Genomic DNA, 14,422 nt, shown 5'->3' on the forward strand with positions numbered 1-14,422 from the left:
TGAGTGCATTGTAAAAGGAATTTTGAGTGTTTACTGGCTAGAGGAGACAGAAAATAGTTTAGTCTGCTTTAATGGTAACCTGCCATGTCAATAAAAGAAGGGATACAGTATAATCGCTCAATTTTCCATTTGAAGTATAGCTGCCTCTTCTGTTCTACTGCAAAGTCGCCAAGTTGTACAGTGGTACCTCCACCTACGATCAGCTCTACCTACGACATGCTCGAGGTACGATGAAAATTTCGATCGAATAATTTGCCCGAGATACGATCAAAATTTTGAGATGCGTCTTTTTTGCCTCATCTCTTTCGTGTATAACAGATATCTACGAGCACTGAACGATTTAATCAGACGAGTTTCGACCAGGAAACGCACAGCCTTTCTGGGTAGTGAAGTATACTCGTGCACACAACACCGATAGCCAATGGCACCCTTTCTCAGAATAAAACTTCATTACCCACAATCAATACGTGGGTAGGCTATTATTCCTTCCTTAGACTGTTGGCTCCCGCGATCGTTCATTCAAGACTATTTCTCGTTGGCAAGTGGTCGTGCGTTATCCGATTGTGAGGACATTTGTGTGCATCATTTTGGGAATATTTTGAAGGGAATACAACAGCAAACAAGCCCATCGATAGTGAACGTGAGGGTGGAGGCGTGGCAAACAACTAACCCGCCCAGAACAAAGGTAAAAAAAAAAAAAACTAGAATTCAGTCTTGTGTAAAGTTACATTAAACGTGTGTTTGAGTGTGTCTGTATATATTAATCCAAGTTAATTTAAATTTGTTTGTTCGTTTACGAGTGCGTTGTTGCCGTGGATAAAGTCCCCCCGGACAACCCCCGCCTCCGTGTATGTTTCTGTCTCTACCCTCCGCGAAATGTGTCTAATTTTACTTCTATTAAACACATTTTATTACTATTAAACCACTAGTTATGTGTTACCTTGTTAATAGATGGCGAATTAGAAGAAATCAAACATTTTTTCCAATCCAATATCCTGTTTTTGGTGTTTTTTCAGAGGGTTGGAACCAATTAATTTGTTTTTAATTCATTACAATGGGAAACGTCCGCTCGAGTTACGAAAAGCTCAACCTACGATCTCAGTCCCGGAACGGATTAAGATCGCATGTCGAGGTACCACTGTATTGGATTTAACATAAAAAGTGTTGTTTTAGTTTTTTTTCCAAATCATCCCTTTGCTTAAAAATACAAAAAAAAAGCTTCGTTCAATGCAGGTGCACAAAATAAGATTTGAAAGTATCCAGCACTTTTTCTTAGCTTCCTGTCAGTGCAATTTAAAAATCTGACTCCGCGTCCATAAGCTCCTCCTCCATCAAGTTAGTCCGCGAGTGGACGGGATCGTACCCCGCACGCCGGCCCGCGGGCACCCTGGCCACGTGCGCCATCCTCTCCGACAGGCCGTCCTGGAGGTAGCGGGGGGCGCCCGCCGGGTAACGCCGGCCGAGTCCGAGGTCCTCCGGCCGATCGGCGAAAAAGCCTCGCTCCGAGGGCGGCGGCGGAAAGGATCCCGGCAGGATGGCGTCCTCCGGCACCCGCAGGTTTGCCATCAGGCCGGGGTGGCAGGGCAGCTTGGGGAGGCGTGGCACGGAGCTGCGACCGAACTCTCGCCGAGGGTAACCCTGGGTTTCCGCGGCCTCCTCGGCGGCAATGCGCGCCTCCTTCCTCCTCTTCTTCTTCTTCTTCTTTCGTTTTAGCATCTCTGGGGATATTTGGGCCTCCACCATCCACAACCTGTCCCTCTCCTCCGGCGGAGGAACTAATGGAAAAAATAACCACATGTGTGTCATGGGAACGTAAGAACTTTTTTCCTTCTAAATACTAGCCAATTATCACCTGGCGTTCCCGTGGGAGTGACCGAGATATCCTGAGGCAAAATGGCGCCTCGCCTGGCCACCATCTTGGTGACGTGCTGCGCCCAGGCCGACGACACGTCGTTGGACGGCTCGTTGATGTCAAAGTTGATCCCGGCTGTAGCGGAGAGCGAGCTCGTTAAGAAGTCGTTTAATAATTTAGCTCACGTGTGTCAAAGTGGCGGCCCGGGGGCCAAATGTGGCCCGCCGCATCATTTTGTGTGGCCCAAGAAAGTAAATCATGAGTGCCGACTTTCTGTTTTAGGATCAAATTAAAATGAAGAGTATATATGTAAATTAAATTTCCCGATTTACCCCCTTTTAAATCAATAATTGTAATGTTTTAATCCAAATTTTCTGTGTTTTTAGTTGAAAAATCATTTTGTAAAAACTAAAAATATATAAAAATATTTGGTTTTCCATTTTAATATGGCACATAATTAAAGAAAATTTGGTTTCCTTTCGCAATGAAAAACAAATGATTAAATAAATAATTTTCCCTTACTAAGAAAAAAAGCTTACATTAAAATTGTATCAGATCTATAAAAAAATAAATATTTAGGGCTTTTAATCCAGTTCTTTTAATCGATTTATAAAACAAAAAAATCTAAATATTATATCTAAACAACAAATGACAAACATTTTTAGAGATACAGAGTTGACCACAGGTGTCCAAGCGGCGGCCTGGGGGCCAAATCTGGCCCGCCGCATCATTTTGTGTGGCCCGGGAAAATAAATCATGAGTGCCGACTTTCTGTTTTAGGGTCAAATTAAAATGATACATATAGATGTATATTAAATTTCCTGATTTTCCTAATAAAGTTACATTAAACGCATGTTTGAGTGTCAGTATATATTAATCCAAGTTAATTTAAATTTGTTTGTTTCATTAGAAAAGCTTCTTTCTTACCTACGGGTCCGTCGTGGGACAACGTGTGCATGCTGAAAGACATCTCCTTCTCCGGATGGTTGTGGAGTTCCTTCCGCATGGCAAAGGCCTTGGCAATCATCTTGCTCTTTTTGATCCTCTTGGGTTCGTTGTCGCCACGTCCAATAATCCTGAAAGTGGGGCGGCGTGATCACAAAAACGACGACGTTCGAGAAGAGAGGGATTTTTTTCTTACTTGCACCACGTGCGCTTCCAGATGAGGATAGTGGCCTTGGTCCACACCCAAGTGCTCATGGCGATGCCGGTGCCAAACATGGAGAACAGGTTGATTTTCTCCACCATGAGACTGGGTCGGTTCTTAATGGCGCACTCTGGGATGGGCTTGTTGCTTTGGGAGGCGATGGTGACATTGGCCTCGCATCTGTCAAGAGTCTCAGTCTTACAAAAAAAATCATCTAGAACACAGGTGTCAAAGTGGCGGCCAAATCTGGCCCACCGCATCATTTTGTGCGGCCCGAGTAAGTAAATCATGAGTGCCGACTTTCTGTTTTAGGATCAAAATCAAAGGAAGAGTATAGATGGATATTTAATTTCCTGATTTTCACCCTTTTAAATCAATAATTGTAATTTTTTAATCTATTTTTTTCTGTGTTTTTAATTCAAAAAGCATTTTGTAAAATCTAAAAAATAAATATATAAAAATATTTTCGGTTTTACACTTTAATATTGAATATAATTTCAAAAAAAATGTTTCAAATAAACAGTTATCTATATCTATAAAAAAAACTGAATATTTAGGGCTTTTGATCCAGTTCTTATAATCCAATTTTTAAAAAAAATCTAAATATAGTAGAAGTATAGAAGAGTAAATATAGAAGAGTATAGATGTATATTAAATTTCCTGATTTTCCCCCTTTTAAATCAATAATTGTAATTTTTAATCATTTTTTTCTGTGTTTTTAGTTCAAAAATCATTTTGTAAAATCTAAAAAAATATATATAAAAAAGCTAAAATAAATATTGTTTTAGATCTATAAAAAACTGAATATTCAAGGCTTTTAATCCATTCATAAAAAAAATTCTAAATATTATATCTAAAACGGTGCGGCCCACATGAAATCGAGTTGACGTTAAAGCGGCCCGCGAACCAACCCGAGTCTGACACCCTTGATCTAGAACGTGTCATCGGTCATGGATTGGAAGTGAGCAAAAAGAAAAGTAACATACAGCACATATTCCCTGAAGCTCCTCTCCCATTCGGCCTGGTTGAAGAAGTCGTAAAAGTGACAGCCGAAGGTGATGAAAACAAACCCGAAGGCTAAAAAGCCAAATATACCTGACGGGGATAGAAAGAAAAAACGTAGTTGGAGTCGGTCGGTCGCAAAGACCACCTTGGAGAAAACGTACCGAGACGAAGCATGGTTTCGTTGATTTTGCTGGCCGCCTTCTCGCTCAGGAGTCCTGGATGGTTGCTTTTGATGGAGAACAAGGTCATGACACCTGGGAGGACAACTAAGGTCAGTTAGGAGGAAGATTTTTAGCCAGCGTGGCGGTGAGACTCCAAGGGGCCGACCTCGAATGAGAAAGTAGCCCCCGACCACAAGTACCACGCCGATGGGCGCCAGCACAAAGCCGGCGCGGTACCTGTAGTTCTTGTAGCCCACGAAGCAGATCCCGCTCACCGAGTCGCCGTCCACCTAGAATTTAAAAAAAAAAAGCGACTAAATGGTAGAGCTGCTTTTTGTGCGGCCCAAGAAAGTAAATGATGAGTGCCGACTTTCTGTTTTATGATCAAATTCGAATGAAAATGATAGACGTATAGGGAATAGTTCCAGTTTTTCCCTCTTTTTAAATCAATAATTGCATTTTTTGAATCCCAAAAAGTATTTTTTTCTTTTTGTGTTGTTTTTTTTAGTTCAAAAAGCAGTTTTTTTAAATCTATAACAAACAGATTATTTAGGGCACATGTGTCAAAGTGGTGGCCCGGGGGCCAAATCTGGCCCGCCGCATCATTTTGTGTGGCCCGGGAAAGTCAATCTACTTTCTGTTTTAGGATCAAATTAAAATGAAGAGTATAGATGTATATTAAATTTTCCTGATGTATTTAGTTCAAAAATACTTTTCTAAAATGTAAAAAATATTTTCAAAAAAGCTAAAATAAAAATTGTTTTAGATCTATAAAAAACTGAATATTCAGGGATTTTAATCCAGTTCTTTTAATCCATTTATTAAAATAAATCTAAATATTATATCTAAAATGGTCCGGCCCATGTGAAATCAAGTTGACGTTAAAGCGGCCCGCGAACCAACCAGAGTCTGACACCCTTGCCCAATACCACAGGTGTCAAAGTGGCGGCCCGGGGGCCAAATCTGCCCCGCCGCATCATTTTGTGTGGCCCGGCAAAGTAAATCATGAGTGCTGACTTTCTGTTTTAGGATCAAATTAAAATGAAGAGTATAGATGTATATTAAATTTCCTGATTTCCCCTTTTTAAATCAATAATTGTAATTTTTTAATCCATTTTTTCTGTGTTTTTATGGTTTTGTAGTACGTACTTGTATTTAGAAATATGTCCAGTGGAGGGGGGGCAGTAAATGCCCTTGTTATTCCTAAATGAATATTATCTGTAACGGGCCGTATATGGCCCGCGGGCCGAGGTTGAAAAACATGTACACACACGATTTGGGGGCGGGGCGAGCGCGTGAATCCCGTTTCGGCGAAACGTCCGTTCGGCGAACCGTCCGTCGGCCAATTGTCCGTCGGCGAAACGTCTTTCGGCGAATCGTCCGGTCACGGTTGTCGTACCTCTGCGATGGCCAAGATGGCGACGGTGAGGACAAAAGGGATGGACCAGGTGACCATGTGAAAGTAGGAAGTGCGCCCGGTGAGCGGCTGCTGCGTGGTGCCGAGCGCCTTGAAGGAGGTGTGCCAGGCGTAGGTCAGCATGACGAACCAAATCACGCCCGACATGAGCGAATAGTACACGATGATGAAGATGGTCACGCACGACAAGGTCTCAGAAGAACTGCCAGGGCGGGGGAAAAAAAAAAGGAAATAATTGCCACACGGTCGCGGTAAGCGGTTGGAGGGCGACGTACGAGGGCTCGCCGAGTCTCATGGTGTTGTCGCTTTTGCACACGATCTCTTCGCGGGCGCCGTCCAGAAACTGTGCCAGCCAACCGATGCTGCCCACGAAGAAGCAAGCGTTGATGTAGAAGAGGATGACGGCCGGATAGCGGTTGGAGTTCTTCCAGTCGGCCAGAAATGTGGCCTGGGGACACAAAAGCCTCCGCGTAAATAATTGCAATACAGTGGTACCTCGTGATACAACATGCTCGTCATACAACATGCTCGTAGGACGACGAAAATTTTGATCGAATAATTCGCTCGCGATACGATTAAAATTTCGAGATGCGACCAAGCCAGGTGGCCATGACATGAGAGGCTGTTTATCATTGTAGCGCACTGTCTTTTTTTGCCGCATCTCTTTCATGTATAACTACTATATCTACGAGGACTGAACGATTTATTCAGACGAGTTTCGACCAGGAAACGCACAACGCGCATGCGCGGGCAAAAAGAGGGCTTTCTGGGTAATGAAGTATACTCGTGCACACAACACCCATAGGCAATGGCAACCTTTCTCAGAATAAAACTTCATTAGGAAAGAAGCTCCCGCGATCGTTCTTTAAAGACTATTTCTTATTGGCAAGTGGTCGTGCATTATCCTATTGTGAGGACATTTGTGTGCATCATTTTGGGAATATTTTGAAGGGAATACAACAGCAAACAGTCCATCGATAGCGAACGTGAGGGTGGAGGCGTGGCAAACCGCTAACCCGGAAAACGAAGGTAACAAAAGATTAAGACAAAACTAGAATTCAGTTTTGTGTAAAGTTACATTAAACATATGTTTGCGTGTGTCTGTATATATTTATCCAAGTTAATTTAAATTTGTTTGTTCGTTTACAAGTGCCGTGGATAAACTTCCCCCGACAGCCCCCCCTCCGCCTCCGTGTGTGTCGTTGATGACAATTGGGCTTTTGTCGAGTCAATGATGATGACAAACCCTATGTCCGATTATTACCAGAGTGAACAAAGTGCACAGGAGGGTGATGGTGCCAAAGTAAGCGATGTAGGCGTGCATGTCATCGTGTTCCTCCTCGGTGAACAGCGGGTTGTCGCACTGGATGCCGCAGCCTTCCACGTCCTTGTACCAGCTGGACTGGATGTCGGTTTTTACCAGCGGCGCCTCGCACTGCCCCGACGTGTTGAACTTCAGTTTTTGCACCTCGTTCTGCCACGGCGTGGGATGGGAAAAGTCGGTTAAGGCAAAGCCCCCACGACGAAAGTTGAACGTTTGCGCTTACCGAGCAGCCCACTGGGAACTTGTCGCATTTGAGGAAGCCGGGCCATCCGCGTTCCTGGTCCACGATGCTGCACGGGCGGCGGGTTGCCAAACACAAACTCTGACTTGGTAGCTCCACCCGTCCGTTTTCGCATTTGGGCATGTAGACGGCGCACAGCAGCGGCTGGATGACGGACCAACAGCGGGGAGCGTTGCGCAAACCTGGGGAAAAAAACAGGCCAAAATCACGGTTAAGGGTCGCGGGGGGTGCCGGAGCCTATCCCAGCGGAATACGGGCTGACACCCTGAATGCGTTGGAGAGGAGACAAACAACCAATCATACTCGTACCTACAGACAATTTAGCATAGAATTAGCCTACCGTGCATGTTTTGGGGATGTGGGTGGAAACCAGAGTACCCGGAGAAAACCCACGCAAGCACTGTGATGCATGTCAAACTAAGAATGGAGCTAGGAAAGTAAATTCAAATAACAACAAGCCCCTCCCGCTTCAAATGTTTTGTCTTGCCAATAACTAAAATTGATGGAAGATGGATTTAAGACGGTATTTTTTGGGGGGAACTCGGTTGAACCTAATGCCATTGAACGCAACACGATCAAAACTTGAATTGATCATGTTATGATGTTAATATGCCAAGTTTGTGTCAATGTAAATCATGAGTCTATTTTGTTGTTAAAAAGGAAAAGACAGAATTGTTTATAGTTGAACTGTCATTCTTCAGGACCCCAAAAAGATTCTTCCTAGTTTCCAAAATGCCTGTCAAGAAAAGTCATGCATCATTTTTTGGATGATGTGATATCACAAAATGGACCATTTTTATTTATCTACATGTATGATTACTGACTATTGAGGCTTTTAGGATTATTTTTGCAATGCACTTTTAAAAAACAAGTTTACTTAGCATTTATTTTGATTTTATTGTGTCAATGTAAATCATGTGTGAGTATATTTTGTTGTTAAAATGAAAAGACAGAATTGTTTATAGTTGAACTCTCATTCTTCAGGACCCAAAAAAGTTTCTTCCTAGTTTCCAAAATGCCTGTCAAGAAAAGTCATGCATCATTTTTTGGATGATATGATATCACAAAATGGACCATTTTTCTCTACACGTATGATTACTGACTAAACATTGACGCTTTTAGGATTATTTTTGCAATGCACTTTTAAAAAACAAGTTTATTTAGCATTTATTTTGATTTTTTTTCCCCATCAGGCTTCAAGACACCAGAACCAAGACCACTAATGGGACTAAAAAGCCTGACTTTTTATCCATGTATTGCCATTTTCAGATGAAATCTTTGTTGTTTATCCTCCCAAATCCAAACCTTTGCATCTCTCCAATCTTTTCTAAGCGTAAAAAGTCTCCAAATATTTTGTTTTTGTTGTTTTTCTTGCAACTCACCAGACCACATGGTGAGCTTCTCAAAAGCCTCCTCCTGGGAGATGGAGTCCTCTGCCAGGACCAGGGACGTGTGCGTGTACGGCAGAGGGGAACCCAGGCATGTGTTGTACTTAAGTGCCTCGCACGTCGTCGTCATCTTGCATTTATCCTCAAATATGCTCACGTTGGGGGACAGTTGGACGGCACCGCTGAGGAAAATCATCCCGTACAAGCCAACAAAGGCGCTCCAAACTTGGGAGGACATTTTGGGAGCCAACGGAGAGAACGAAAGGGGGGCTAAATTATGCAAAAAATAAAAAATCCGACAGCTTCAAAAGCAAAAATTCCCCAAAAGTTCAATATGCATTTTCTGATTCTTGCTCGCGAGGACGATCCGAGAAGATAAAGGCAAGTTTTTTAAGGACGATGCAAAGTTTTTCCTCCCCGAAACCCTTTCAGTCGCTCCGACTGCTGCTCACCGAATTCCATCGCTGAGAAAAAGAAGAAGAAAAAACCTCAGGAAGATTCAAAATAATCCAAAACGACAATGTGAGAGTAGCAAAAGTTTGTAGTTAGGGGGTTGTTTACGGGCGAAAATGTCGAGAAAGTTATGGATTCGCCCTCCCCCACATCCGAAAAATCTCGCCATGAAAAGTGTAACTGGAGCTCCGGTGGAATGCGCATGCGCGGAACACTTAGTCTCCTCTTCTTTTTTTTCCCCCAAACCAGTTAAACATCCCATTGACAAATACATCAAGAAAAAAACGTACAGTCCAAAATCGTGACGAGTCCAGAATGCTAAAGTTGTTCAAATCTGAAATATGAGATATTCACACATGTTTTTGCAGGTTTTTTTATTTTCTCACATGATTTTGATCCCTTTTTAAAACCCTCGGCCTTGACTTGTTATTGCAAATGACTATAATGACCCTGCTAACTTGATTGAGGTTAATTGAAATAAAACATTAACATCTCAAAATGAATCTCATCGCATTTTCCGAACCGCTTTATCCTCATTAGGGTCGAGGGGGGGGGTGCCGGAGCCCATCCCAGGTGACTCCGGGGCCAGAAGCAGGGGACACCCTGAATTGGTAGCCAGCCAATCGCAGGGCACAAGGAGACAAACAACCATTCATGCTCATACCTAGAGGCAATTTAGAGTTTCCAATTAGCCTAGCATGCATGTTTTTGGAATGTGGGAGGAAACCGGTACCCGGAGAAAATCCACGCAGAACATGCAAACTCCACACCACTGATCATCATTTCCAAAATTACATATGAAAAGACCTGGCTTGAACGCATAGAAAATGCACTTCATGATGAAAAACGTGCAAGTGACAAAGCATGTCCAGTTGATGGCGCTTTAGTGAAAGAACTGGAGATGAACTACTACTACGACTTCAAGTCCAGAGACCAAGACCAGGTCTCACATGCTTTGTCATCTCCACGGATCGGCGCGGCGCTTGTCGTTGTAGTCCTGCAGCTCAATTTGGTCTTTAATCTGGCTGATGAGAATCTGAGAGAGCAGAATGCCCACCAACTGCAAGAAGATGCCACGATCAGTCCACGACGGTTCACTAAACCAGAGCGCCGGATCCTACCTGAGGGATGGCTAACCCCAACGCGATGCCTCCCATCAGAAATAGGTTGCTGTGAATCCAGTCCACCACTTTGTCGATGCATCCGTCGGTGTGAATGACATCGCCGGCTTCGAGGAATTCCACCTTCTGTATTCCTTGCCCGCACATTGTGTTCGCCACCACCCCCTGCACGCATACGTCGTTGGAGAACACGCCACGGAAAATTGGGCGGCGATAACCGGGACCTTTTGTTTGGTGACGACGCAACAGGAAAACGGTACGGAGCAGCGCTCCCGGCTGGGATTTTCGTCGGAGCAGTTGAAGTACACGTTCATGGACCAGTCGGTGAAGGTCACTGCGCCACAGCAGTCGAACTGGGGGTTAGATTATGACAGTGGTGGGCCGTCAGGGCCTTCAAGGCCTTCTCTGCTGGCCTAAGAAATATCTGAATCATATATTATATTTTGTCCATCAATACTTATGAAATAATTCCAAATTGTCTGTTAGCTTCCTTTCATTACTTTCCCCCCTGGTTGCACTGCTTCCAGATATGTGTGTTTTCATATTGAAGGATTTAACCAATCACATTTCAGCCATTATTTGTTGCCAGGGTCAGAAATCTGCCTCAAGGCCTTCACAATCAGTTCTGCAGGCTCTGCTGCATTAAACAAGCGTCGATAAGACTGTTGCTTTAACCAATCAGATTTCGAGTTGGCAACACCACTATGCCTTCTCGCAGGCGTAGGGATACTTCATCGCTTTCACCAACTATGATTGGCTAGTGATTAGCCAGAGCTACCAAACTGTATCTGGAGCGAGCTGCACAAGCAAATATATTGTTGTGTTGATTTAAAGCCATTTTCAAGACGGACTTTTCAAGAAAAAAAAGCTGGACATCATTAAGAAAGGTCGGACACCTCCAACGCAAGCAAGCCTGTCGCAACCGGGAACGAGCATTTTCAGCACTAAATCGAATAAAAACGTATGCCAGAAATACGACAGGACAGGCTCGACTTTCAGCATTAGCTTCGATGGCGATAGAAAAGAAGGAAGAAAGAAGGAGGATGGATATTGTGTACAGTTAAAAATGATTTTTGGTGAGTAAAATATGGCTATATTCCTAAATAATATTTCAATTGTATTTCAATTTTTGTGTGTCGCAGCTGTAGCTGCAGTAGAGGTTTTATAGCCATAAAATAGTTTTTGAGGGTTGAATTGATTCGCTGAAGGCGCCGCTAGAAAATGCACGGACCGCCGCTGGATTACGACGGCCGTCAAATCGGCTTTTGGAATGTAACGACGTGTGAGCTCGTGTCTGACTTCTTTCTGGCCAAAGTCGATGAGGTTCTGCAGGTCAATGTCGTCTCTGTAGTGGACGATGGCGTTGTCGACTATTTCTGTGACTTTACCGCGGGCCTGCGGAAGAAGAAAAATCATGATGTCAGGATGTCAAGAATTCAACCTTTTTTGTGTTTTCTTTTTCAATTCTTCAATTCTGAATCATACCTTATCAGAGAAGATGAATCCTAGCACGGCGGCAGCCAACTGGAGCATGAAGATGACAGTCAGGCTGATGCAGAACTGAGCAAAAAAGATGAGAGCCAGATCCTGTTTTGAAGACCCTCCCCACAAAATGTCAACCTACAAACTGCAGCAAGCAAATGTTCTCCCTCAGCGAACCCACGCAGCCGCAGAAAGTGATGATGAACATGAGGACCCCGACCACCAGCAGCATCATGGCCGGATCGACGGCGAGATACGCCAACGCCGTCTCTGAGAAAACCATGAAATGGCGGTTTCGCACTCGTTTGTTTCAGTTCTGGTGGGCGGGGGGGGGGGGGGGCGTTTTACCTCCGTGTTTGATGACCCGGGCGTACACCCCGATTCCTACCATGGCCATAGCGATGAGCTGCCAAGCAAAATCAGAAACAGACAACTTGTCATATACGTGAGGGTGACGTGTTCATACTTGTCCAGGGAGTGGCCAACATTGGTGAAAAACGCTTAAGAATAAGCCTTCAAGTACCGAATTGTTTTTAGGACTAAGAGTCAAATATTTTGCTGTATTATAATGCAAAAAGGGTCAGGCTCCTTAACAAAACAAATGGCTGAGTGTTAAGACCTACCGTATGCATGCATGTACATCTATGTGTATGTATGTATATATGTGCTTATATATGTATGTGTATGTATGTATATATGTGCTTATATATGTATGTGTATGTATGTATATATGTGCTTATATATGTATGTGTATGTATGTATATATGTGCTTATATATGTATGTGTATGTATGTATATATGTGCTTATATATGTATGTGTATGTATGTATATATGTGCTTATATATGTATGTGTATGTATGTATATGTGCTTATATATGTATGTGTATGTATATATGTGCTTATATATGTATGTGTATGTATGTATATATGTGCTTATATATGTATGTGTATGTATATATGTGTATATATATTTCAGCAACATGGTTATTTATTTATATATTTATTCATGTATTTATTTATTAACTTACTTATTCCCTATTTATTTATGTCTAAAATGTCTTTTTCTGTGTCTGTATTCTCACCCTCTTGTTACTGTCACAACGAAATTTCCTGAATACGGGATGAATAAAGTTATCCAATCCAATCCAAGCACTCTGTTATGGGGGTGACATGAAATATGATCTATATTAGGGATCACCCAAAATGAGCCAATGATATTTTTCTACGTTTTGAGAATCAACCAAAAGTGAGGAAATAGATTAAGGGTGGTATAGTATATATCCAAATGCCAGCCCCCCTTAATTTAAAAGGCGGATTGAAATGTAGCAACAAAAAACCCATATCACCATTTTTACAACATGCTGTTTATATATATATATATATATATATATATATATATATATATATATATATATATATATATATATATATATATATATATATATATATATATATATATATGATTTTGATCCTTTGACGTGCTCGGGGCTGATTTCCGATCACGTTTCGCAACGGGGACATCCCTAATGTATATGTATATATATTCAATTTCCAGGGGCAAACAACAGCACATTCCGCCAGGAAGCGCTTGGTGTTTTTCCACATTCTCGTCCTGTCCGTGCACGACCCGAAGCCGTACACTCCCAGAGGGCGTTGCAAATATTTCATTTTTTGGTCTCAAAACTGTTCATGTTGCAAATTTTCTCAAAGTGAACCATATAACTATTCAATTCTTTTTATTTCATTCTTTACCTTTTTAGAGTCATTGTGATCTGAAAGTAATCATGATCTGTTTTATTTATTGAATTATTATTATTGGAAACTTTGGATTTCCCCCAAAACACTTTTGCATTAAAAAAATGAAAAATAAGCCACATAAATATTCATTTTTTAATACTTTTAGATTTCAAAAGTGTTTATTGGATCTTTTTTTTTTTTATCAGAAAAGGAAAACGTTATTGTCCTTTTTCAAAAAGGAAAGATGATAACTGTATTTTAATATATTTTTTAGATAGTGTATTTTTTATTAAGGGTTTAAAATAAAAGTGGAAAAGAGGAAATGTTGAATTTTGAAAATACTTTTTTGAAAAAAATAAAATAAACAATACATTTTTGGGCAATAAAATGTGTACTTATTTATAAAAAAGGGGAAAATATGATCAATATCTCTTGGTCTTAATTTGAACTTGATCCTAAAACATGAAGTTAACGCACACAATTTACTTTGGCGGGCCGCAAAGAATGATGTGGCGGGTCCGGTCTGGCCCCCGACCCACCACTTTGAAAAGGGTGCTTAAGTTGAACTATGAAACTCTCATTTCAACATATTTAATTTGGGTTAATTCTAAACGGAGCTGGAGAGTGAGAGTCGCTTTGCATCCAAATTTGCCATCCAAAAAATCCAACTTCTCCTCATCAGACACATGATTATAGCAATGTGTGCATTATTCAAAGACCCCGAGACTCACCCAGAATATGAAATTAAATATGAAGAGCAGGTATTTGACCACACCGCTGACAAAGGAGAAGTCCTCATCATAACGTCCTCGTGCCACATTTCCACGGTTCCCACACATGGTGTCGGGCAAAAATCCGCCTTTTAGGCATCCACATGGAGGTCTTTGACGTGTCTTTGAGTTCCTGGTGGGACTGTCTCCGCAACTGCTATGGCCCAGAGGGGCGGGTCTTTAAAGGCGTGTGTGTGCGTCAAGGCGACGTCCAATCCACAGCGAGCCATAAGGAAAACAAAAGCATTCAATTCAATTCAATTCCAATACAAACGGATGGGATTTTGATCGTCGTCATGGGAACGAGATTCAATTCTATTTTT

The 14,422-nt window shown here is 42.1% G+C and overlaps 2 protein-coding genes across 2 annotated transcripts; both read right to left on the reverse strand.

Annotated features, from left to right (window-relative positions):
* Nucleotides 1-903: 903 nt before the first annotated feature.
* smo (smoothened, frizzled class receptor) lies at nt 904-9,166 on the reverse strand. The gene is made up of 12 exons (XM_077593979.1): nt 8,530-9,166; nt 7,130-7,329; nt 6,847-7,056; nt 5,858-6,030; nt 5,565-5,784; nt 4,332-4,455; nt 4,166-4,258; nt 3,986-4,094; nt 2,994-3,179; nt 2,780-2,928; nt 1,853-1,987; nt 904-1,775 (listed from the first exon to the last, which is right to left on the reverse strand). Exons 1-12 carry the CDS (start codon nt 8,771-8,773, stop codon nt 1,294-1,296), a joined length of 2,325 nt encoding a protein of 774 aa, XP_077450105.1. The 5' UTR covers nt 8,774-9,166; the 3' UTR covers nt 904-1,293.
* Nucleotides 9,167-9,345: 179 nt separating this feature from the next.
* Nucleotides 9,346-14,260, reverse strand: tspan33a (tetraspanin 33a). Its single transcript, XM_077593973.1, has 8 exons — nt 14,061-14,260; nt 11,940-11,997; nt 11,734-11,861; nt 11,595-11,669; nt 11,409-11,504; nt 10,334-10,462; nt 10,110-10,274; nt 9,346-10,048 (listed from the first exon to the last, which is right to left on the reverse strand). Exons 1-8 carry the CDS (start codon nt 14,166-14,168, stop codon nt 9,947-9,949), a joined length of 861 nt encoding a protein of 286 aa, XP_077450099.1. The 5' UTR covers nt 14,169-14,260; the 3' UTR covers nt 9,346-9,946.
* Between the last annotated feature and the right edge of the window lie 162 nt (nt 14,261-14,422).

This window comes from Stigmatopora argus, chromosome 23, assembly GCF_051989625.1.
Source record: "Stigmatopora argus isolate UIUO_Sarg chromosome 23, RoL_Sarg_1.0, whole genome shotgun sequence".
In the NCBI taxonomy this organism is placed as follows: domain Eukaryota; kingdom Metazoa; phylum Chordata; class Actinopteri; order Syngnathiformes; family Syngnathidae; genus Stigmatopora; species Stigmatopora argus.

What these genes read in the sequence shown, in the direction of transcription:
- smo (XM_077593979.1), bottom strand. Translation starts at nt 8,773, where the DNA reads ATGTCCTCCCAAGTTTGGAGCGCCTTTGTTGGCTTGTACGGGATGATT. An exon ending in GAAGCTCACCATGTGGTCTG is followed by an intron (nt 7,330 to 8,529) that starts GTGAGTTGCAAG and finishes TTTTTTCCCCAG; the next exon opens with GTTTGCGCAACGCTCCCCGC. An exon ending in GTCCCACGACGGACCCGTAG is followed by an intron (nt 1,988 to 2,779) that starts GTAAGAAAGAAG and finishes TCTCCGCTACAG; the next exon opens with CCGGGATCAACTTTGACATC.
- tspan33a (XM_077593973.1), bottom strand. Translation starts at nt 14,168, where the DNA reads ATGTGTGGGAACCGTGGAAATGTGGCACGAGGACGTTATGATGAGGAC. An exon ending in CCGGGTCATCAAACACGGAG is followed by an intron (nt 11,862 to 11,939) that starts GTAAAACGCCCC and finishes TGGTTTTCTCAG; the next exon opens with AGACGGCGTTGGCGTATCTC. An exon ending in TCGACTTTGGCCAGAAAGAA is followed by an intron (nt 10,463 to 11,408) that starts GTCAGACACGAG and finishes TCTAACCCCCAG; the next exon opens with TTCGACTGCTGTGGCGCAGT.